Source organism: Phyllopteryx taeniolatus, chromosome 21 (genome assembly GCF_024500385.1).
Source record: "Phyllopteryx taeniolatus isolate TA_2022b chromosome 21, UOR_Ptae_1.2, whole genome shotgun sequence".
NCBI classification, from domain to species: domain Eukaryota; kingdom Metazoa; phylum Chordata; class Actinopteri; order Syngnathiformes; family Syngnathidae; genus Phyllopteryx; species Phyllopteryx taeniolatus.
Window position 1 is genome coordinate 31,788 of NC_084522.1, and position 22,173 is coordinate 53,960.

General features: G+C 43.2%; 1 protein-coding gene and 2 long non-coding RNA genes across 3 annotated transcripts; 1 reads left to right on the forward strand and 2 right to left on the reverse strand.

The window, feature by feature from the left end:
- Positions 1-336: 336 nt before the first annotated feature.
- LOC133471470 (uncharacterized) lies at positions 337-5,630 on the reverse strand. Its single transcript, XR_009786220.1, has 2 exons — positions 5,571-5,630; positions 337-3,766 (listed from the first exon to the last, which is right to left on the reverse strand). It is a non-coding gene; the product is annotated as an uncharacterized LOC133471470 (long non-coding RNA).
- Positions 5,631-6,233: 603 nt separating this feature from the next.
- On the reverse strand, positions 6,234-10,223 carry LOC133471081 (uncharacterized). Its single transcript, XR_009786117.1, has 3 exons — positions 10,117-10,223; positions 9,420-9,678; positions 6,234-8,358 (listed from the first exon to the last, which is right to left on the reverse strand). It is a non-coding gene; the product is annotated as an uncharacterized LOC133471081 (long non-coding RNA).
- Positions 10,224-17,814: 7,591 nt separating this feature from the next.
- On the forward strand, positions 17,815-21,914 carry LOC133471040 (otolith matrix protein OMM-64-like). Its single transcript, XM_061760168.1, has 14 exons — positions 17,815-18,150; positions 18,899-18,960; positions 19,208-19,240; positions 19,350-19,385; positions 19,777-19,812; positions 19,873-19,902; positions 19,979-20,020; positions 20,105-20,128; positions 20,401-20,445; positions 20,568-20,912; positions 21,002-21,409; positions 21,481-21,524; positions 21,616-21,649; positions 21,732-21,914. Exons 1-13 carry the CDS (start codon positions 18,140-18,142, stop codon positions 21,619-21,621), a joined length of 1,122 nt encoding a protein of 373 aa, XP_061616152.1. The 5' UTR covers positions 17,815-18,139; the 3' UTR covers positions 21,622-21,649; positions 21,732-21,914.
- Positions 21,915-22,173: the final 259 nt, after the last annotated feature.

The window sequence follows — 22,173 nt, forward strand, 5'->3', positions numbered from 1 at the left end:
CGATGTTTTGGAGACAAAGTTAGAGAGAGCAGACTTCAATGGTTTGGACACGTCCAGAGGAGAGAGAGTGAGTATATTGGTAGAAGGATGATGAGGATGGAGCTGCCAGGCAAGAGAGCTAGAGGAAGACCAAAGAGAAGGTTGATGGATGTCGTGAGGGAAGACATGATGGCAATTGGTGTTCGAGAGGAGGATGCAGGAGATAGACTCTCATGGAAAAGGATGACGCGCTGTGGCGACCCCTAACGGGACAAGCCGAAAGGAAAAGAAGAAGAAGACTATCTGCTAAGGATAAGAGTGATAGTTACGAACCCAGAGCTCTGCAAAATGTATAGACTCCTCTGTCAGGAATAAATTTGTTGACTTGTAACGTTATAATTGTAGTTCTTCCACGAAAACGAACACTCTTACAACCTCGGAAGTAATAGGTGATTTTAAACAGGTTCCTTCAGTTTGTACAGTAAACATCACCTATTTGTGCATTGAATTTGCTGTGCCAAGACCTGAGAGGGAAAATGTTGTCGATGCACAGCGTTTGGTTGATTTTTATTATAAATTATAAATTCATACCAATTAATATAGCACATCTAAAATAAATTGCATAAGACTATACAATTCATTGGGATTTAAAAAAAAAAAAAATTTGACACACAGTAAACATGACAGTTCGAACTTTCCTCAAAATGGCAATCGCGAAGCAGCAGCGTTGACATACATGCGACAGTCCCGCCACGAATGGACATTCTTTATAATTTTAAAACAGGCCAAGTAAACAGCAGGTATAAAGGAATAACCTTTTCACTGACTCAGTTTGGTTTGGGAGTTAGTACATTAAACATCGCCGATTTGTGCATTGAATTTGGTGTGCCAAGACCTGAGAGGGAAAATGTCGCAGCACAAATAAAATTACATAAAGCAGACTATACAGTTAATTGGAAATTAAAAATTAAGAATGTAAGACAGTAAACATACAACAGTTCAAACATTGCTCAAAATGGCAACCGCGTTGACATCATATACAAGCGACACTCCCGCCACGAGGACGACGGCAATTGTGCATTACAACACCGCTAAAACACCACGCAAACACTCAAACTGCTTCGCGCCACACACGCAAAGTGTAAAACCCCAAGCCAGCGACGCCACGAAGCCAATTATGCATTCGGGCGTCGAACAAAGTGCAAACAATGACAAATGCGGAGCTGCAGCGCTGCCGCGGTGACGTCATGTTTAAGCGACAGTCCCGCCAGGAGGATGACGGCAATTGTACATTACAACACTGCTAAAACACTCAAAATGCCTTAACACCACTCACGCAAACTGTCAAACCCCAAGCCAGCGACGCCACGAAGCCAATTATGCATCTGGGCGTCGAGTAAAGTTCAAACCTTGCGCTACAAAACGGCGAGCCCGCATGTTCACTCAGCTGTGTAAGCACAAATTAACGCACGCCATCACACTCCAAGTCCGTGCCGAGTCAAACATGTCAAAAACACGCTCAAATAAGTCAATACACAGCAAAAACAACATTAATTGCTAGTGCGTGAAGCAGCGTGCTTACCTTGGCTGGAACAAATGAAGTCGAAAGTAACGGCACTCTCCTCACCCGTTTAAGCGATCCAAACCGGAAATAGATGTTGCATTAACCAATCAGCTTAGTCTACATACCTTTTGGCGCCAAATGCGACCAATCAGATGACCAAGTCCTAATTATGTCCGAGACCTGTCCATTTCTCGTGCTTGATTCAAGTCATTCACGTGACGCCGAAGTCTGCTGTGCTAGTACTAGGAGGAAAGGTTGTCGAATATGTTTCATTTGCATCACAGTTTTTATTTTTGAAATAACTCAATGGTTCAGGGTCACTACACACAATGGAAGTCTTTCACTGGAATGTGATATTTTCAAAGAAATTTAGAAAACAAATATAAATGTAGTACAATTTTTACATAGTTGTTTAATTAGTTTGCATAGATTCTCATGAGGCCACAGTTTGGGTACAAGTGCATTACTTTTCTATTTACAAGTGGAGGTATTTTTCACTTTATTTGCACAATGCACTGCAACAATCACTTAGTTTTCCAATACGGTTTATTCCTTACTGGATGGATTCACAAACAACATACAGAACACACTGAGGCATTTGACACGTACGCCTGTCATGCAATAGTCCAGCTGAAAGCAGAGTTGTGTTGGGAAAACAGGCAGAGTCAGTTTATGACAGAACACCTTTATAGCTCCTCACTCGAAACATTTCATTTATCAACAATTAAGAGAAATGACAACTTCATAGTGTCAGCTTTGTTGGTCACAATGTAGGGAGAATCTGCGACAAGCATTTTCATACAAACCGAACAAACTTGCATGCAGGTAATAAAACTTACTTTTAAGTCAGACACGTCGGAAGCAGCAGCAGACGCACATTTATCACACCAAGTCATTTTAATTTCCAAAGCTTATTTGTTACATGACGGAAAAACTGGCAACACGCACACACTCGTGCAAACACCCAGCATTGCGGAATCATTGTTAACCCCATAAAATACTTTTTGGATTGAAAATGTCAGAGAGGTATTAATTTTTTTTTTTTTTTTTTTTTTTTTTTTTTTTAAATCACTACGCATGCTACTTTGTGTTGAAAACAATCGGAGCTGGCACGCTGACATCCAATTATGTTAATGTCGCAACCTACATCGGCAGTGTGCAAGCACGCATGTTCTCAGGACAAAGGCTATTTCGGTGGGTGAGGCTCTCGAAAAGGAAAGGAGAATACATTTGTGGACAATATGGAAAGGGGGGAAAAGGAATGCTGTGTGAAAGCAGCTTCAAGTAGCTGGCCATGCAGCTGCAAATTTTACCTCACCAGGCCACTAGAGGGAAGCAAAGTAACCTGCTCAAAACAGTTCATATTCCAATTTGTCTGCTAGATGACTTTGGGTGTGTTTTATCGGCTGTTCCAACCTGAGAGCGAGCGAGCGGTTTGACTTCTGCTTGTGGAGCTTTTCCTTCTCCCTCTTCACCTTGGGCATGATCTTAAGCTTCATGCTGCTTTTGCTACTGGGACGCACAGACCCCTGGATGCACACACAATCACGTGTGGCACAACGCACACAAGCACATATTCTTTTAAAAGATCTTTTTAAACATCGGACAAAAAAACAGTGGGTATAAAAGGGAAGAACGTTTTTACTAACTCAGTTTGGTTTCGACGTTTGGACAGTTAACATCACTTTTTTTGTACAAGTGCATTTATTTAATTCAGTGTGCCAAGACCTGAGGAAGGCTCCTTAGAGCCGAAACGTTGACGTTTGGTTTTTTTGTGGGTTTTGGTTGTTATGATTAGAAATATATTACAAATGTATACCTATTAATAAATAGCACATCTAAAACAAAAAAATATTACATAAATAACAAAGACTATACAATTCATTTGGAAAAAGAAAAAAGAAAATTGGAACAAGGATGACTGGGGGAGAGTGGAAAGTGGTCCACTATGACCGGCGGTTCCAGCAGGCACGCCGCCAGGAATGGGGAAATGGAGACGGGAGATGGCGCAGGGGGATGACCGTGCATCTCCCCCCTGATCCCGGAAGGGGAATTATTTCCCCTATACTGGGAGAGGGAGGGTTCGGTTCCCCTCACCTAACCCTGTTTCCATGGATCTCAGTGACGTTCCAGCCCACCTGCAGTTGGAGCTCATTGAGCTGAAGTGTGACACGGAGTGTCGCCGCCGGTACCAACAACTCCCTCGTCAACTTTTACCAGCAGCTGGATAAAGACAGGTTCCAAGAGATTCGTACATTTGCTAAGAAAATGTTGAGCTTGTTTGGCTTGACATACTTGTGCGAGGAGACATTCTCAGTCATGAACATGAATAAGAACCACATGAGAACAAGAATAAGTGACGCCCAACTGCGTGACAGCTTGCGCATTAAAACCACCGCTTTTGAGCCAGACCTTCCCCATTTACTGCAGTCGAGATCTCAGTATCACCCTTCACATTAATGCAAACATGTTTGTTGATTCTGATGAATAAAGTTTGAGTCAAATTCCATAACTTCATTTTGCATTTAATAAATTTTTATTTTAACCTTCATTTATCCAAGTCAGACAGTTATCAGATCTACCTAGCAGCAGACAACATTGTAAAACAAAGTAAAATAAAAATACAAAAAAGCATTCCCCTCATCAGTAGCATGTAAAATTAATGCTGGCCCGTTTGATAATTTTTTTACGTCAATGTGGTCCCTGAGCCAAAAAGTTTGGGCTAACCAACCCATATAAAAAATTACATAAGTCTATACAATTAATTGGGAATTAAAATAAAAAAAATTAAGACTAAAACATACAACAGTCCGAACTTTGCTCAAAATGGCAACCGCGAAGCAGCAGCGTTGACATCACATACAAGCGACACTCCCGCCACGAGGACGACAGCAATTGTGCATAACACCGCTAAAACACCACATAAACACTCAAACTGCTTCGAGCCACACAAGCAAAGTGTAAAACGCCAAGCCAGCGACGCAATGATGTCCATTATTCATTTGGCCGTCGAGTAAAGTTCAAACTTTGCTCAACAAAATGGCGACCACGTCGCAGCAGCGGCGACGTCATATTCAAGCGAGACTCCCGCCACGAGGACTACAGCAATTGTGCATTACAACACCGCTAAAACACCACATAAACACTCAAACTGCTTCGCGCCACACAAGAAAAGTGTAAAACGCCAAGCCAGCGACGCAATGATGTCCATTATTCATTTGGCCGTCGAGTAAAGTTCAAACTTTGCTCAACAAAATGGCGACCACGTCGCAGTAGCGGCGACGTCATATTCAAGCGACACTCCCGCCATGAGGACGATGGCAATTGTGCATTACAACACCGCTAAAACCACGAAAACGCTCGAGACTCATTCGCGCCACTCGCGCAAAGTGTAAAACCCCAAGCCAGCGACGCCACGAAGCCAATTAAGCATTCGGGCGTCGAACAAAGTTCAAACTTTGCTAAACAATGACGAACGCGGAGCTGCAGCGCTGCCGCGGTGACGTCATGTTTAAGCGACAGTCCCGCCAGGAGGACGACGGTAATTGTACATTAAAACACCGCTAAAATACTCAAAACGCCTTCACACCACTCACGCAAAGTTTAAAAACCCAAGCCAGCGACGCCACGAAGCCAATTATGCATTTGGGCATCGAACAAAGATCAAACTTTACTAAAGAATGACGACCGCTGCCGCGGTGACGTCATGTTTCAGCGACAGTCCCGCCACGAGGACTAAAAATGCATTCACCCCACTCACGCAAAGTGTAAAAACACAAGCCAGCGACGCCACGAAGCCAATTATGCATCTGGGCGTCGAGTAAAGTTCAAACCTTGCGCTACAAAACGGCAACCCCGCATGTTCACTCAGCTGTATAAGCACAAATTAACGCATGTCAAATCACTCGCAAGACGCTATCACACTCCGAGTGCGTGCCAAGTCAAACATGTCAAAAACACGCTCAAATAAGTCAATACACAGCAAAAACAACATTAATTGCTAGAGAGCGTGAAGCAGCGTGCTTACCTTGGCTGGAACAAATGAAGTCGAAAGTAACGTCACTCGCCTCACCAGTTTAAGCGATCCAAACCGGAAATAGATGTTTTGCATTAACCAATCATAGATGTGTTGCATTAACCAATCAGCTTAGTCTGCGTATAATTTGGCGCCAAATGCGACCAATCAGATGACCAAGTCCTAATGATGTCCTAGAACTGTCCATTTCTCGTGCTTGATTGAAGTCATTCACGTGATGCCGAAGTCTGCTGTACTAGTACTAGTACTAGGAGGAAAGGTTGTCGAATATGTTTCATTTGCATCACAGTTTTTATTTTTTAAATAACTCAATGGTTCAGGGTCACTACACACAATGGAAGTCTTTCATTCTAATGTTATATTTTCAAAAATTTTTTGAAAACAAATATTCCCCAAAAAGTTTGGATTCTGCAGCATTTGCCATAAATGTAGTACAATTTTTACATAGTTGTTTAATTAGTTTACATTGATTCTCATGAGACCACAATTGGGGTATGAGTGCATTACTTTTCTATTTAGAAGTGGAGGTATTTTTCACTTTATTTGCACAATGCACTACAACAATCACTTAGTTTTCCAATACAGTTTATTCCTTACTGGATGGATTCACAAACAACATACAAAACACACTGAGGCATTTGACACGCACGCCTGTCATGCAATAGTCCAGCTGGAAGCAGAGTTGTGTTGGGAAAAGAGGCAGATTCTGTTTATTACAGAGCACCTTTATAGCTCCTCACTCTAAACATTTCAATAATCAACAATTAAGAGAAATGACAACTTCATATTGTGTCAGCTTTGTTGGTCACAATGTATGTAAGGAGAAGCGGCGGCAAGCATTTTCATACAAACCGTACAAACTTACATGCAGGTATTAATAAAACTTACTTTTAAGAGAGACACGTTGGAAGCAGCAGCAGACGCACATTTATCACACCATCAAGTCATTTTAATTTCCAAAGCTTATCTTTGTTACATGACGGAAAAACTGGCAACAAGCACACACTCGTGCAAACACCCGGCATTGCGGAATCCTTGTTAACCCCATTAAATTACGTTCAAACATTCATTGATCAAATTAAATATACATGAGCTTTCTTTTTAAAACCCATATACACGTTGCAATCATATATTCAGAACAAGTTGATGATACAATTTCAAAAAGTTACACATTGTGCACAAACATTTTATCTTCATCAATAAGTGATTCATGAGTCGACTTAAGCTTTGGCTTTAAGCTTCAAATGGATAACGTGGTTACCATGGTAACACATTGGCCCAGCCCATCAGTGGACGCGGGAGCAGGAACGCCACAGCCATGGATCACATCGATGGGCGTGCATTTTTACATTACATATTTAATAGTTCATCACAAATACAAATTCATATTCTTCACCTAATTTGACATAAACGCATGTACACGCACATTTCCCCCATCAAGGAGTCTGTAAAGTGCGAGCCCAGACACAGTAAACTTGAAATGAACGCCACATTGCACACACCACTGGTGTCATGGTCTGTGTTTTGGTTTGGGTTGTGTTTTCCTGTGTTCCATGTTTGTCGTGTGCTCATTAGGTTGTTGTGTCCACCTGTTCTCGTCTACTTTGTGTCGACCAATCAGCTCTCTCCAGCCACTCGTGTCTTGTCCAGGTGTTCCTCGTTGTCTCGTCAATTTGTTTGTATTTAGTTCCCTGGTTTCTTTCAGTTCTCGTCGGTTCATTGTCGTTGTCACGTCTTTGCCATGTCATAGTTGCCAGTTGTCATATGTCTTGCCATGTCATTGTCGCTCAGGTATTTCACCAGTCATGTCTTGTTTCTTGTTTTGGGTTCACTCAAGTGTTTCTTTGTTACTTTGTGTTTATATTTTGGACTTTGTTAATTTAGCATTTAGACTTTTTCATTATCTTTGTTTTCCTTTGTTTTTGGAATTAAAGCAAATTTTTTGAGATTCCCGCACTCCTGCCTTGCCTCCCTGCTTCCCTGCAATTGGGTCCACCATGTTCTTGCCTTGCGTTCCTCGCCTTCGCCCTAACCACGTACGTGACAACTGGAGTGTGTCGCTTTACTTGGCACACCACAAAAGCCATGAAGGCAAACAGGCAGCAGCGCACACTGGATGCAGAAACAGCACCCGACTACAGTGGAGCTTGGCAATGCTCGACCGTGAGCGGAAACAAGCATGTTCCTGCACGCGCTATCATTTAGTATGCCCCTCACAGCAAGCATCAGCTTAGACTAAACATGCTTATGCAAACGACAAATTTCCCCATTTGGCCAACTTGATTTCTTCATTGATCCTATCGTGTTTATGAACGCACTGGGGGATGGTTGGGGGGACCTGGGAGTGGTGGGGGATTGGACAGCAATCCCACGAGAGCAAGACGATAAGAACAATTGGGAACTACTGGCAAAGCAAACATTCACATTGGTGCATTACATCTCGATTCAGCTGATCATGAACCACCCCCATGACCTCTTTAGTTGAGGTCACGACAAGCCAAACAAAGTCAAAACCACTTGAGCACCTTGCATGTGCACATCATTATCAGTATTATTATCAGTTGTATTATTAACAGCTCAACACACAAATACAGTCAATGTTTTTCTTTTCTGTTCAACATCCAAGATTTCTGCACATCGGCTTCTGGTGCCATTGAAGGTTGCGTGATGTAGAAACAAGGTGTCCCCGAAAAGTCTCATTTCAGTCTGAAGGCGGTTTCCATCGTGTCGTTTCTAAAAGATGTTCTGTACTCTGCTGCATGCAAGCAACGTGTAGACACTGTTTATGACAAAATGACAGAATTGTAGGCTCTTTCATTAGCACAGCAGGCCAGTGGAGGAGCAATGCGAGTGACCCCGCTTCCAAAAAAAAAATGCACAGTAAGGAAACGCAAAACAGCTAATCCTTGCCGCCTACGCCGCAGTCAGGACAGCGGGTGCCGGCAGATAAGAGCACGGCATCTCCTCACTCGCGGCGGTCAAGGGTAGGGGCCGGAAAAGATCATCAGTTGCCTGGCGATTCTGCTTCAGGAGTCGTACACTTGACATCCCATGTTCCTAAAGCGGCACGACCGCAAGCGATTTCCGGCGCAGCGCCCCGCAACCTTTACCGGGATAAGCGGTTTTGAAAATGAATGGATAGACGGAGCAAATTTGGCCCGATGCCCACAATATGTACTCTATATACACATGCGCACAAAAATGATTTTCAAAAGTTCTTCTAAAAACAGAACATCTTTAACAACTGGCCACAACTTTAGGACCAATTATCATTTGTAAAATACTTTCTGGATTGAAAATGTCAGAGAGGTATTCATTTAAAAAAAATAAAAAATAAAAAAAATAAAAATAAGTCACTACACATGATACTTTGTGTTGAAAACAATCGGAGCTGGCACGCTGACATGTAATTATGTTAATGTTGCAACCTACATCGGCAGTGTGCAAGCACGCATGTTCTCAGGACAAAGGCTATTTCGGTGGGTGAGGCTCTCAAAAAGGAAAGGAGAATACATTGGTGGACAATATGGAAAGGGGGGAAAAGGAATGCTGTGTGAAAGCAGCTTCAAGTAGCTGGCCATGCAGCTGCAAATGTTACCTCACCAGGCCACTAGAGGGAAGCAAAGTAACCTGCTCAAAACAGTCCAAATTCCAATTTGTCTGCTAGATGACTTTGGGTGTGTTTTATCGGCTGTTTTCCTTCTCCCTCTTCACCTTGGGCATGATCTTAAGAGTTATGCTGCTTTTACTACTGGGACGCACCAACCCCTGAATGCACATACAATCACACGTGGCACAACGCACACAAGTACGCACGCCAGGGTGTTTCGCAATCCTTACCTCCTCAGCACAGTGCATTAGTGGACAGATCCAGTGGATGTCATCCAGTTTGTGGAGGTCAGCACTCAGGCTGTTCAGGGTTAAGCGGAGCCCCTCTTCCTCAGGGAACTCGGACTGAGGAGGATCAGATGGCCAAAAAGTTGCAGCAGCTAGTGGCGAGAGAGGTTACCAGATGTTTTCCATCCAGAAGCATGGTTGTGTCAGCCTGGAGAACTTTGCTGCTGTTGACAATTTCCACAGCTGTGCTGCAACTCCAAAACTGAAAATTAACAACACTGGTTTGAGTGATTTATCCAAAACCTACAAAACATGTATTTTTGGGAATTCAAGTCAAACATTTGGGGTTAGTGCTACATCAAAAGCAGAGTTGTGGCGCACTTTTCTTTTTAAATCCATGACATGTCAGGCCACATGTTCTCTGGACTACAGTAAAGTAGTCCTGTAACATTAGTCGAGCCCTGCGCTCACTTTATCCGCGTACATCAGAATATGGTACAAAAATGCTATGAAATTCACACAACACACCGCGCTATAAAAGCTGTATCACGGGTAATTCGCACTGATGCACTCTGGGATGGTTTGGGGTTGACACGTAACAGCGTCCCCGCACATTTCATGTACAAATGTGCATTGAGTGGGTCCAACGGGCCGTCTGTAGTCCCGTCTGGACCCATCTGCCTACACCTGGTGTCCCTACCTCAGGGCTGGACGGCTTGGCCTCGGTCAGCACCGTGGCGCTGGCGTTGATGGCGTGTGCCAGCTCCTGCTCCACCAGCTTGTGGGTCTTGACGGCCTCGCGGATCCTGGAGAGGAGTGAAAACAGGAAGCGATGATATATCAAGTGTTATAATAAAAACAATGGTATGTCAATGTCATGGGTGTGTGTTCCGGTTTTGGTCTTCCCCCTGTTTCACACACACATCTTCACCACCTGTGCCTCGTTCACCCTAATTACCCCTTGTATTTAACCTCGTGTCTCATTCCCTCTCGTCGCCGGTTCGTTGTACCTTGTCGTCGTGTTCCAGCATTCCTTGTTTCCATGTCACAGACTCACAGTAAGACTAGAACCTGTTCCCATTATCGACCTCGCCTCTTTGCCTCGTGTTTTTGGATACTGCTGTCTTTTTTGGATTGCATGCCTGTGTACCGACCTATACCTGTATATTAAACCCCTCTTTTTTGAAACTGTCCATTTGTTTTGGAGTCGTGCATTTTTGGGTCCCATCCTCTGTTCCGTTAATGACAGTCAAGTTAGGACATCATTCTGTTGGATATATGTTGATTTACATGGACATTACAAAACATTTGGCCAATATGGGGTTAATTTCTACATTGAAGCACTAAATGTTAGTGGTGTATAAAGAAAAGCAAATACAATTACAGCAGAGGTTATATAAGGATGTGCACTCAGTTTGGCTCAGTTCCAGTTGGTTCGCCAGAGTGCGAACATCGCAAACCTGCTGTGCTGTGACTGTGTGCCATTAGACCTGAGGAAGGCTCAAGGAGCCCAAACGTTGTCTGGGCACACAGAATTGGACCGGAAGTCACAGCCTATTTCAGATTTGGCCATTTATTTTGTTTTTTTGGGTTGATTTAAATATTTTTTTTTTTTTTTGTTGGAATTATATATAAAAAATACATTATCAATACAGATCTAACCTAATAAATAGCACAATTGAAAACAACCATTATTATTTATATAGCAAAGGCGAATCCACCACAATAAATAAATAAATAAATAAATACATATTACTGGATAAAATATAAATATTCACATAAATTAAAAACACAAATGTGGAATGGACAGTTTACTATGGACGACGACGCCAACAGGCGCGTCACCAGGAACGGGAACGGGAGGACGGAGGGGAGCGTTGGGGGAAGGACCGTGCACCTCCCTCCCGATCCTGGAAAGGGGACTACGTCCCTGTGTCCGGGAGAAGGAGGGCTCGGTTCCCCTCACCGAACCCTTCATTCCCCTACCCTAACTAACCCTAACCCTTATAAAGATAAATAAATGAATAAGAATAAAGAGAGAAAATCTCATTAACATTACAATAAATTAGGGGACAACAATAAAAACCAAGCATAGGATACAGATTAAGACATTCAAACAGGAAAGGGAACTAATAGGTGCATAAAAACAATTAAAAAATGAATTCAATTTATAGGACAGTTAAAAAACTATAAAATTACATAAAATGGTAAATAGGTTCCTAAAAAGATGATAGGATAACAATACAGATTACAGGGATTGAAATTATATATAGTGCATATAGAGTTCTTATTAAAAAAATAAAAAAAATAAATAACATTTAAAAAAACACAGAAAAACTATAAAATCTGTAAAACACATTAAAAAAACAGTTAAAGATAAGGTTAAAATTTGGGTTAAAATGGTTTAAATACAGTTAAAATAGAGGTTATTTAATGGATATAGATGGTAAAAGACAACAACATAGGGCTAATTTGAAGTTATGTTACTTTTAACACAAGTTAAAATGTTGTAAAAAGAGCAGCATATAAAAGGCGGACAAGCCCAGAAGCCTCAGTTTTGTTTTGGATTCAGAATCAGAATCAGAATCATCTTTATTTGCCAAGTATGTCCAAAACACACAAGGAATTTGTTTCCGGCAGTTGGAGCCGCTCTCGTACGACAACAGACGGTCAATTGCCAGAAGACATTTCAGAGGGAGAACATCACCAAAGAGTAGAGCTGCTTCGCTGTTGTTGTTTTTTTCTTAAAAAGTGTGCCACGACCTGAGGAAGGCCGAAACGTTGTCAGGGCACACGCATAATAGTTTGTTATAGGTTTTTTGGTTTGAATTATGGATTTTTTAGTTTTTTTGTTTCAATGACTTTTTGTTTTATTTCTTTGATTCAAATACATTATAAATTAATACCGAAACTAATAAATAAGAAACAACAAAAATAAAGATGACTTAAATAGCCAAGGCGAACTCAAATAAAGGAAGCGAATATCATGGAGGGTGGGGGTTGGACAGAGGTCAGCTATGGGCGGGGCCGCCAGCCTCCATACCCCAGGGATTATAACCAGGGTTACGGGAGGCAGAACCATGGGTGGATGGACCGTGCACCGTCCTTTCCCTCACGAAGAGGGGGCAATGCCCCCAATTCCTGGTGGGGAAGAGTTCAGTTCCCCAAACCTAACCCTAATAGAGGTCAATTAAACAACTTTAAGGGTAAATGAAGTGCTGCACCCAAGTTGGTGAGGCTTGGCCGTTGCCTGGAGTGGTGGGGATGGACCGTGCAGTCCCTCCTAACCCGCAGAGGCTCAGTTCCCTCACCGACAACATACAAACTCATAATACATGATTGAAATTATGAAGAGAAAACATCTGTGATGTTTGTGCAATTCATTTCCATTCCCACTCAGACAGGCAGAGGAAGTTTAATGAATTACATTTGACCTTACACTGTTTCAAAGGTGCACAATTGGCTGAGCGTTCTTTCAGATTCTGTTTACACAGAAAAGCGTTTTCAGACAGTAGAGCCTTTGACACTGAAATACCAGACACCCCCCCCCCCCCCCCCCCCCAGCCCCCCAGCCCATTCAACCAGCCAGCAAAATTCCCACTGAGGGTGAAAACGACTGAGTAAAGTACAAATTTATGACTTGCTATCATCATTTACGTCATGCACTGAATCACCAAACCCCAACTTGCTATTAGAGGGTTCATGTTAATGTTCACATCATGTGTTACTTGGGTTTATGTGGAAAGCTAAGTCCAACATCAACCAAAATGTCAACTCTGCTTGTGTCTGGGTTGTTTCAGGTTGCAGGTGGTTCTGCTCTGATTGTTCTTCCGCACAAGCAAGGATCGTAATTCAACCTGCACCCCACAAAATGACCTTTGGTGCAGGAGGGGGATTCCACAAAAACTAATAGGACAATCGGTGTGCTTGTTGTGTGCAGAGAAACTGTGCAAACTTTACAGGACATGTTGCAACCGTGCAGGAGAGACACTTCCCTAAGGACAAATTGGCTTGTGTCACAGGTGGTGCATGGAGGACCGACACACATCTGAGGCCCAAAACAGGAAAGACATATAAAAAGTCCTTTGATCACTTCCTGCTCACTGCTGTAAAGGTGCTGCACACTTCTGTCGGAAGTCCAATGGAAGCTGGTCTAGGAAACTGCATAACCTTTCCCAGAAGAAATAATGAGGTATTCATAAAAATAGGTGTTTCAAGTGACATCAGCATGGAAGTTGACAAAGAACAAGTACCTGTGATCTTGTTGAGTCCTTCCATTGTTGTGTTACTCTTGGCACTATTAAAGAAACATAAAATCCGCACTGCGATTGGCTGGTGACCAGTTCGGGGTGTACACCGCCTCTCACCCGAACATAACTGGGATGGTCTCCAGCACTCCCGCGACCCTTGTGAGGATAAGTGGCTCAGATAATGGATGGATAAAATCCACATTGAAAAATAGGGTCAGATCAGCTGACTAAAGCTGCACTTTAAGGATTGAAGTCGCACAGTTGGCATGGGTCATGCATTATTCGGCCTATGAAGTTACAAGGATGTCAAAGACTGGTACCCTGAACATTACAAAATCAATTTACTGTACCGTGTATCCTAACCAAGGTCATGGATAAGATGGAGCCTATCCCAGCTGACACCCCGGCCTGGTTGCCAGTTAATCACAGGGGACACAGACAAACAACCATTCACATTCACACCTACGGACAATTTGTTCATCTTAATGAAGCCGAGATACTGTCATGTTTCTGGAATGTGGCAGGATGAAAACAAACACATGGGTTTTCTCCAGGTACTACAGCAAACATGCAAACTCCACACAGGAAGGCCAGATCTCAGATTCAAACCCCCAACCTCACAACTGTGAGGGATATATGCCAGCCACATTCGAAAATTATTTGGAAGAAACATTTTGGACTTCTCGTACTAGTAGAGGATGGTCATGTCAACAAACTCAATGTTTTTGACACAGGAACCTGACACACACAGACACACACACACACACACACACACACACACACACAGTGACATTTGGAGAGATATATAAACGGCAGTGCTACCCGCCGAAAGGCAGAGCATTCCTGATCAGGCCAAAAGCACGGACCTTTCTGACCTCAGCATGCTCATCAGGTAGGTCCTCACTCCCACAATGCAACTCTCCACACACATACAATGGTGTCTACATTTGTGTGCATACATTAAGAATATCTAGGAAGACCACGGTCATCATAATGAAATGAAACACAACAGCCGGTGCTTCACGTAGCCGGTTGAATGTGTCAGGCTGTGGTCATCGAGAAAATGCGATGCGACCCTAATCCACATTGAGGCTGACTAACGGCGTGTGTGCTCTTTGTACAAGCAGCAGCTTTACACACTTATTGTGACTTGCAGAAAGGTGCTCCTCCTCTCATTGGCCATGTCGGTCATGCCGGCGCACGGAGACATCAACACCGACGGTGAGTCACGACCAGTCAAAGTCATCAATCGTGGAGCTTTCTCATTGGTCAATATCTTTTTTCCCACTCAGACTCCACGTCCGATGAAATTTCCACAGGTGAGAATAAATTATTAGCACTTATTGTGGAAAAAGAGTGACTTGTTCTGTACCTGAAACAAATATTTGGAAACAAAAGTGACGTTGTTTTTTTGAACCTTTGCAAAGAGTTCAGACATCTGGAGGGTCTGGCCAAGCGGGTCTCAAAGCTGGATTTTGGATACCTTACATGCAAATGATCTGCTCAATACACATACTACAGAGAGACAGCCCGGTGGTCCAAGAAAGGAATAAAGGTCTAGAAGGGGGCAGGGGTTCCTTCCTTTTGTGGGAAGGCATGCCGTCGGCTTGACGCCACTTTTCACAATTGTTCTTGAGAACACAGACTGGAGTGACTTCTTGTGGCCAACCGTTGTGATTCACTGTTAAAGTACAAAAACATACCGGCACCATTTATACAATATCAAGTGTGAAATTTTCAATGACATACTCGTGCCAACAAGTCGGCGCCGTCATGAACTTTGTGTCGCATTTGTTTTCCTGCAGCTCAAGCAGCCAATCAGGTAACGGTGGTCGGTACGTCTCATTTGGACAACCGGCGGTGAAATCCTGCCCTTTGTCCGCACGTCGTATTCTTCATCCAAATGTGCTGTTGAGGCGTTCAATGACATCATGGTTCTTGATTCACGTTCCAGAAGCTGCAGTGACAAACAACGGTGCAGAAGTGGAAGGTCAGATGCCGTATTTGACATAATCACTCTTCAAAGTGTGCTTTGCAACGGGCACGTACTTATGCTTGATTTTCCTCTCAACATAGTGTTCAGCAAATATATTTGGGCAGTATGCAATGTAAGGCTTAGGCTGCAGCTGATCTAACCGAACCTAATTGGTAATTACCCAACTCACTTTTGATGTCTCGGTCATTTTGGTAAGTGCAGAGCAAAATTAGATTTTGAATGATAATGCCAGCTCAAATTTGCCTATGAAAAGGTGACTCGTCATTGAAATGACCCGTTTCTTTCCAAACGCTAAGAGTCCAAATGAAAGCACTTGACAATGCCAAACGCTCTTTTGGTAACATTGGGTTAGCACTGCTGCTCTGTCCCAAACTTTTGGAAACATGCCTGAATGCTCACTATTTTACAGATGATGAGAATCCCGACAACAGAGGGAAGGAGAAGTTCAGCTCCCATCCGACGAAAGCCGAAATCCCTGCCATCACTGTTCCGAGCCCCGCCTCCAATGTGCTCAATGCTTATCGTCCCGACGGTCCCGACGGTCCCGACGGTCCCAACGGTCTCGCTGTCCGTCCTCAGGCCAAAGTGGCATCGAGGAATCGAGCGTCCAAAAGAAAATCCAAAGTCGCTCGTCATCACGGTTGATCATCGGCAGCACGCCAAGTGCCGCGCACGCTAAGCAACACTTCAAGTTTGATAATAAAATATTCAAACTTTGCTGTTTGGTCCATGGGTGTAACCCTTCTTTTGACACTTCTTGTTCCTGAAGGAAAATACACTTTAATGGCAGACCTCTTTGTGACAAATACAAGGACAAGAAAGGTGTACTCAACGAATGAATGAATACTTCATATGCAACTACACTCCTTGTTTGATTATATTTTTCAGTATTTAATGCAATCATCATATCTGTCAACGAGACCTCAGTTCATTACGGGTCAGTGACGTCCCCTGGTATCATTTTTAGTTTCCACTCGACTGCTACTGCATGAAGATTGACTTGTTCAGCATTTGCAGGTGGAATTTGAGCTCAATCCTCTCGAAGACAACAACGCTGTTTGGTTAATTGAAGAGGGTGTAGGGGTATGTGTGTGTGTGCGTGTGTGTGCCTATAAATGTGTGCCCTGGTTGTATCACCTGGCAGGAGTGTATCAAACAGGACATGATAAGCAGTGCACTCGTAACGGGATTCTTGCCAATGATTTCACAACCTGTTGTCAAATGTCACTTCCTGTTCCTCACTTATTTAGTTGAGACGACATAGATTTAGACAAGACCAGAAGTTCACTTTTTTGCTCATCGTTGGATAGAAAACGTGAATTGTGATGTGAATCTGATACGTGCTCTCAAAGACAGTAGTATGTGTATGTGTGTTGTTCGGGGGGGGGGGGGGGCAACAGTACGCGTAAACATTAGTAAGCTGACTGGGAGCAAAAGATACCACAACTCCAAAATGAAGCACATGGAAAAAAAAGGTTCACATTAGATGGTCAGACCTGACACAAATAAAATGAAATGAAAAACGACAACTAAACATCCAAAGACTGACAACATGATCGAGGACAAGAAGAAGAAGAATCATATTTATTCTCATTAATTCACACTTTGACATGTATATTAAACTTAGCTAGCACATTTACGGAACAAAACCGAGGTTTCATGTGGGCTAAATATCCTATTGCAGAAGAAGGCACACACAAGGATTCGTGTCACACACGGACGCACACACACACACTCACTCAATATGACCAAACATCTAATGACCGCCATTAGTTCAATGTGGCTTTTTGGAGTCAAAAGCCAAAGTGAGCTAAGCAAATTTGGTGCTCATAGATGAACTCGGTCTGGTATGTAGAACGTTTGATGACTTCTTTTGTCACATGTCTATATGACGGGAGTGTGGTCATTTCATAATATTGCCAATGCCAACTAAAAAGGAAAACATTTCTTTTTCTTTTTCAGTACGAACACAGTGAGGAAGCCATATTTGACAACGTAAAAATCCACCAGTTGCAGATCACGTTCTTCAAGCTTCTGGAATGCGGCAGACTCACTCGTTCAACTTTTATTGCGACTCATCTGTGATAATGATGACGAGGATGAAGAAAATCAATGTCATCCTTGACCTATGAACTGAACTGCACCATAATAACCATGTTGGCACACTTGATTGATAGTACAGGTTGTCTTCAATTTGTAGGTTCTCATCTTGTCTTGTTGTCTCATTCTTTTCTGGTCATCGTGTCCTCTTGTCTTCTTTTTCCTTCTCCTCTACTCTGTTCTTTTCATCTTGTCATCTTGTCACTGGCTAGCATGCAGGTGGTGAGGTGGGTGGAGCAGAAGGAGGCGTAGCTAAGGGTCATCCATAAAAGAGTCTTCTGTCTCTCGTGTGATTCGAGAGGTTGAAGTTGAGCTTGTGTGACTGTAGAGGCTGAAGTCGCATCTCGCTGACATTTGCTGCATTGACGTCAACAAAAATGTTCACACGGTGAGCTGACAAATTGTTTCATTGATGTTTTGAATGTTGGCCTTTCTGTGAGTGTAATCCTTCGTCTTTGGTTTAGTTGCAAACAAAAATAGGATTGATGCATTCTTGATGATCTTTTCTTTAGCTGATGATAAATTGGACTCTTTGTGCACGGCACGGTGAACGACTGGTTAGCACATCTGCCTCACAGTTCTGAGGACCCGGGTTCAATCCCCGGCCCCGCCTGTGTGGAGTTTGCATGTTCTCCCCGTGCCCGCGTGAGTTTTCTCCGGGCACTCCGCTTTCCTCCCGCATCCCAAAAACATGCATGCTAGGTTAATTGCCGACTCTAAATTGCCCGTAGGTGTGAATGTGAGTGCGAATGGTTGTTTGTTTGTTTGTATGTGCCCTGCGACCAGTTCGGGGTGTACCCCGCCTCCTGCCCGATGATAGCTGGGATAGGCTCCGGCACGCCCGCGAACCTAGTGAGGCGAAGCGGCTCAGAAAAGGGATGGATGGATCTTGAATGAAGAAAGTGCCACAAAGCCGGCGACACTCGACCCTTCTAGCTTGGAAGAGAAAAGACGCTTTCTTTTCTTGAACAGGACAAAACTTTGAAGACCTCGAGCTCACCTCATTTGTCACATGGTCAACTTTTTCAAACCACAAAAGAAAAACAAGTGTGTGTGTGTGTGTGTGTGTGTGTGTGTGTGCGTGTGTGTTTGTGTGTGTGCACGGGTGGGTGGGTTGTTGTGTGTGTGTGTTGTAGGTGTGTCACACTGTTACCACTCTTCACTCTTGTCACACTTTGTCTGGCCGCTCCACTTCCTGGTGAGATATGTCATCATTAGTCATAAATGACATTTATTTTTCCATTTGATTTGTACATGTAGTTTTGAAGTGGTAATCACTTTGTTCTATGCCCAATTGATAACTCATCAATTGAACCAGTTTGTTTGTTCCAGTTGATTCTGAGATTATTCCAACTTTCAAAGAATCACAGATTTTTTTTTGTTTAGAATAATGAAAACGCAATCCGTTGAGTTTATTGGAACAATAAATGTGGTTTATGTTGCAGATAGAAGTGCGGTTCTGCTCGCTCACCTTGACGGTAATTTTGTTTTGGATGCACACACACATTGACAACAAAACGTGTGCACCTTGGTGAGAAACAACGCAAGTGTTGTTGTTGTTGTCTTGAGTCTTGTTTGTTCTTGTAGGAAAACCAGCAACACAGGCGGCGACATCACAGCCAGGTAGGCACGTATGCGCTCGAGGCAGGTGGTGGTCCCATTCCTCGAGTCTTTTTCATCCTAGCTTCTGTAGCATTTGGCAGGCGGCGCCTGATCCGAATGAAAGGTGACACGTGAATTGAAAATGAAATCATCAACACGGTTCTGTGTCAGTGGCATTAGCTACATTAACATGTTCATCATCCACTTTTCAAACTACTTTATCTTTATTCCAAAAATGCTGACCTGTCGTACACTTGCTAACATTTTAGCAACAAAATGACTGACCGTTGAAAACAAGCATACAAACTCATAGCCTGAAGAGAAGATGTCCACAACGATTTTCTGTATGATGTGCAATAAATGCACGATATAAACTAACCTCGCCTTGATGCTGTCGATGTTGATGTTTCAGCTCCCACTGTGTCAGGCGATACATCACATTCCCCAGGTTAGACTGCTTCTCCATATGTGTGCGTTGTACCTGATGCTAATTAAAAGGTGTCCACAGGTGTCGATAACTCCAAAGAACAAGTTGAAGGTAGTGTGTGACCTTGTCATCGTCGTCATATTCTTATGCTGTTCATGTTAGTGATCCATTATTTTGCATTGATTAGCACAACCAAACAACGAGGACACCAACCAAGTGGAAGCTGAAGGTCTGATTCTTCAAAGTCATCATTAGTGCAATGACTCCTTTGTGTCATGACTGAATTGACAAAGTGTCATGTTCATGTCCGCAGGTGTATACAACTCTCCCGATTCAGGTAGCGTGTCTATTTCAGCTGGGTCATGAAGAAGTCGTACATTTGAGCTGTTGTTGTTCTTTAAAAGTAAAATAATAATAATAATAATAATAAATACACAATGAGGTTCAACCATTCAAGTCAGTGTGCTGACGAGTTGGGCAACTCTCAGTCTTATGAGTGTTCTGTCCAAGAAGTCATTTCCATGCTAATGTCTGTGGCGTACTGACACCCTGTATGTGAGTTTGTTTGTAGCGATGACATCACCATGTCAACACACCATATCTCCACAGATGTAGGAGCAGAAGGCCCTGACAACTCCTTTACAGAAAGTGACGGTATTACAGTCTATCTTCTTTGTCTCGTCAAGTCTTTCAAGGTCATGAAAGACTGTTTTACCTCCCAGACACAAAACAATGAGTACACATTTGAGAAAGTTTCTATTTCTGGACACTTCCAGATCCTCCAGAATCGGCAGATTCTATAAAATCACCAGTGTCTGCAGAATCATCAGAGTCTGCAGAATCATCAGAGTCTGTGGATACACCAGAGCTCGCAGAATCACCAAAGTCTGCAGAATCAGCAGAGTCTGGAGAATCAGCAGACTCTGTGGCATCACCAGTGTCTGCTGATGCACCAGAGTCTGCAGAATCAACAAAGTCTGCAGAATCACCAGAGTCTGTGGAATCATCAAAGTCTTCTGATTCAGCAGAGTCATCGGAATCACCTGAGACCCCGGAATCACCTGAGTCTCAAGAGTCTCTGGAATTGCCAAAATCTTCACAATCGACCAAGTCAGAATCAGGTCAGCTGCTCTTTTATCACAAACTGATACCCTACACCAGATTGAGACATGCTGTTCAAGTTCAGGATTCTGCTATCTTCTGTCATCAGAGTCAAGTTCAGAGGCAAACAAGGACAGATACAAGGCAAGCAGTGATTCTGAGTCTGATGCCGCCACGGCTGGCATTGACGAGGGTGGCAATGGTGCTTACCTATTGGCCACATTTGACTTAGAAGAGGGAGGTGAGGTGGGGCCTGAGGTCTCAGATGAGGAGGAGGCTCAGGCACAGGAAGGAAGAGAGACACCAGAAATCGACTTGTCTGACGCGTCAGACGTGATGGAAGGGGAGGAGATCAGAGAAGAAGAAAACTCTTCCAAGGCTGACAAAGGCTCCGATAGAAGTGTCAGCATGGAGGATGCTGACCTTGACAGAGATGCCATCGAAGAGGATGTAAACATGGAGGAGCAAAATGTTCAAGAACCTGAAGAAAGCTCCCAAATCTTTGACTCCACTGAGGGTGTGTGAAGTCAGAAAACTAAGATGTTCAACTCAAAGTCATTTTCTGACCTTGCTTATCACTTTTTACAGCAACTCTTGTCGAAAAATCAGACTCCACACCATCCCACCCCAGGGTAAATCTCTCATTGACATTTGGCCCCTAATCTTTCAAATCCACCAAAAATGATGACGAAGAATTGATACTGAATGTTTTTCTTTCTGCAGGAGTGAATTAGCCCTTCAAGCTCCAACCGAGAGGGTGACCACATTATTATCAAGATCTGAATATACTTCATATAGTCTAGTCAATTGTGTATGACGAGCGTGTTTTGCTTTTGCAGAAGCAAGCATAAGCGTGGGGACTGCTTGGAATACATTTGCCATGACAACTTCCCATCTGGATTGCTCGCTTGTGTCTTTGAGTCTTTGTCAAGCGCTTGTTTGCTCATCCGTTACTCTGTCCACTGAATGAACACGTGCACGCTACGTGAACGTCTATTGTGTAGCTGTCGTAGTGAACGTCATACAGCAATATTGGCTGTGTGCTAATAAAGTTTCAACAATCACGTGTCATTCCTTTTCTTCATATTGTTCATTGATAAAGCCTGAACGTGTTGATCAGCTGGCCAAAAGGTCAAGCTCACGTCACTGTGTAGTTCAGGCCTGCCCACTTGAAATGCTCCACAATCTCCAGTGAAATCAACAAAACCAACAAGGGTTGATTGTGGAGCGGGCGAATGTAATACCTGTTCGGAAAAGTCACAACTTCACGTTTGCTCTTCA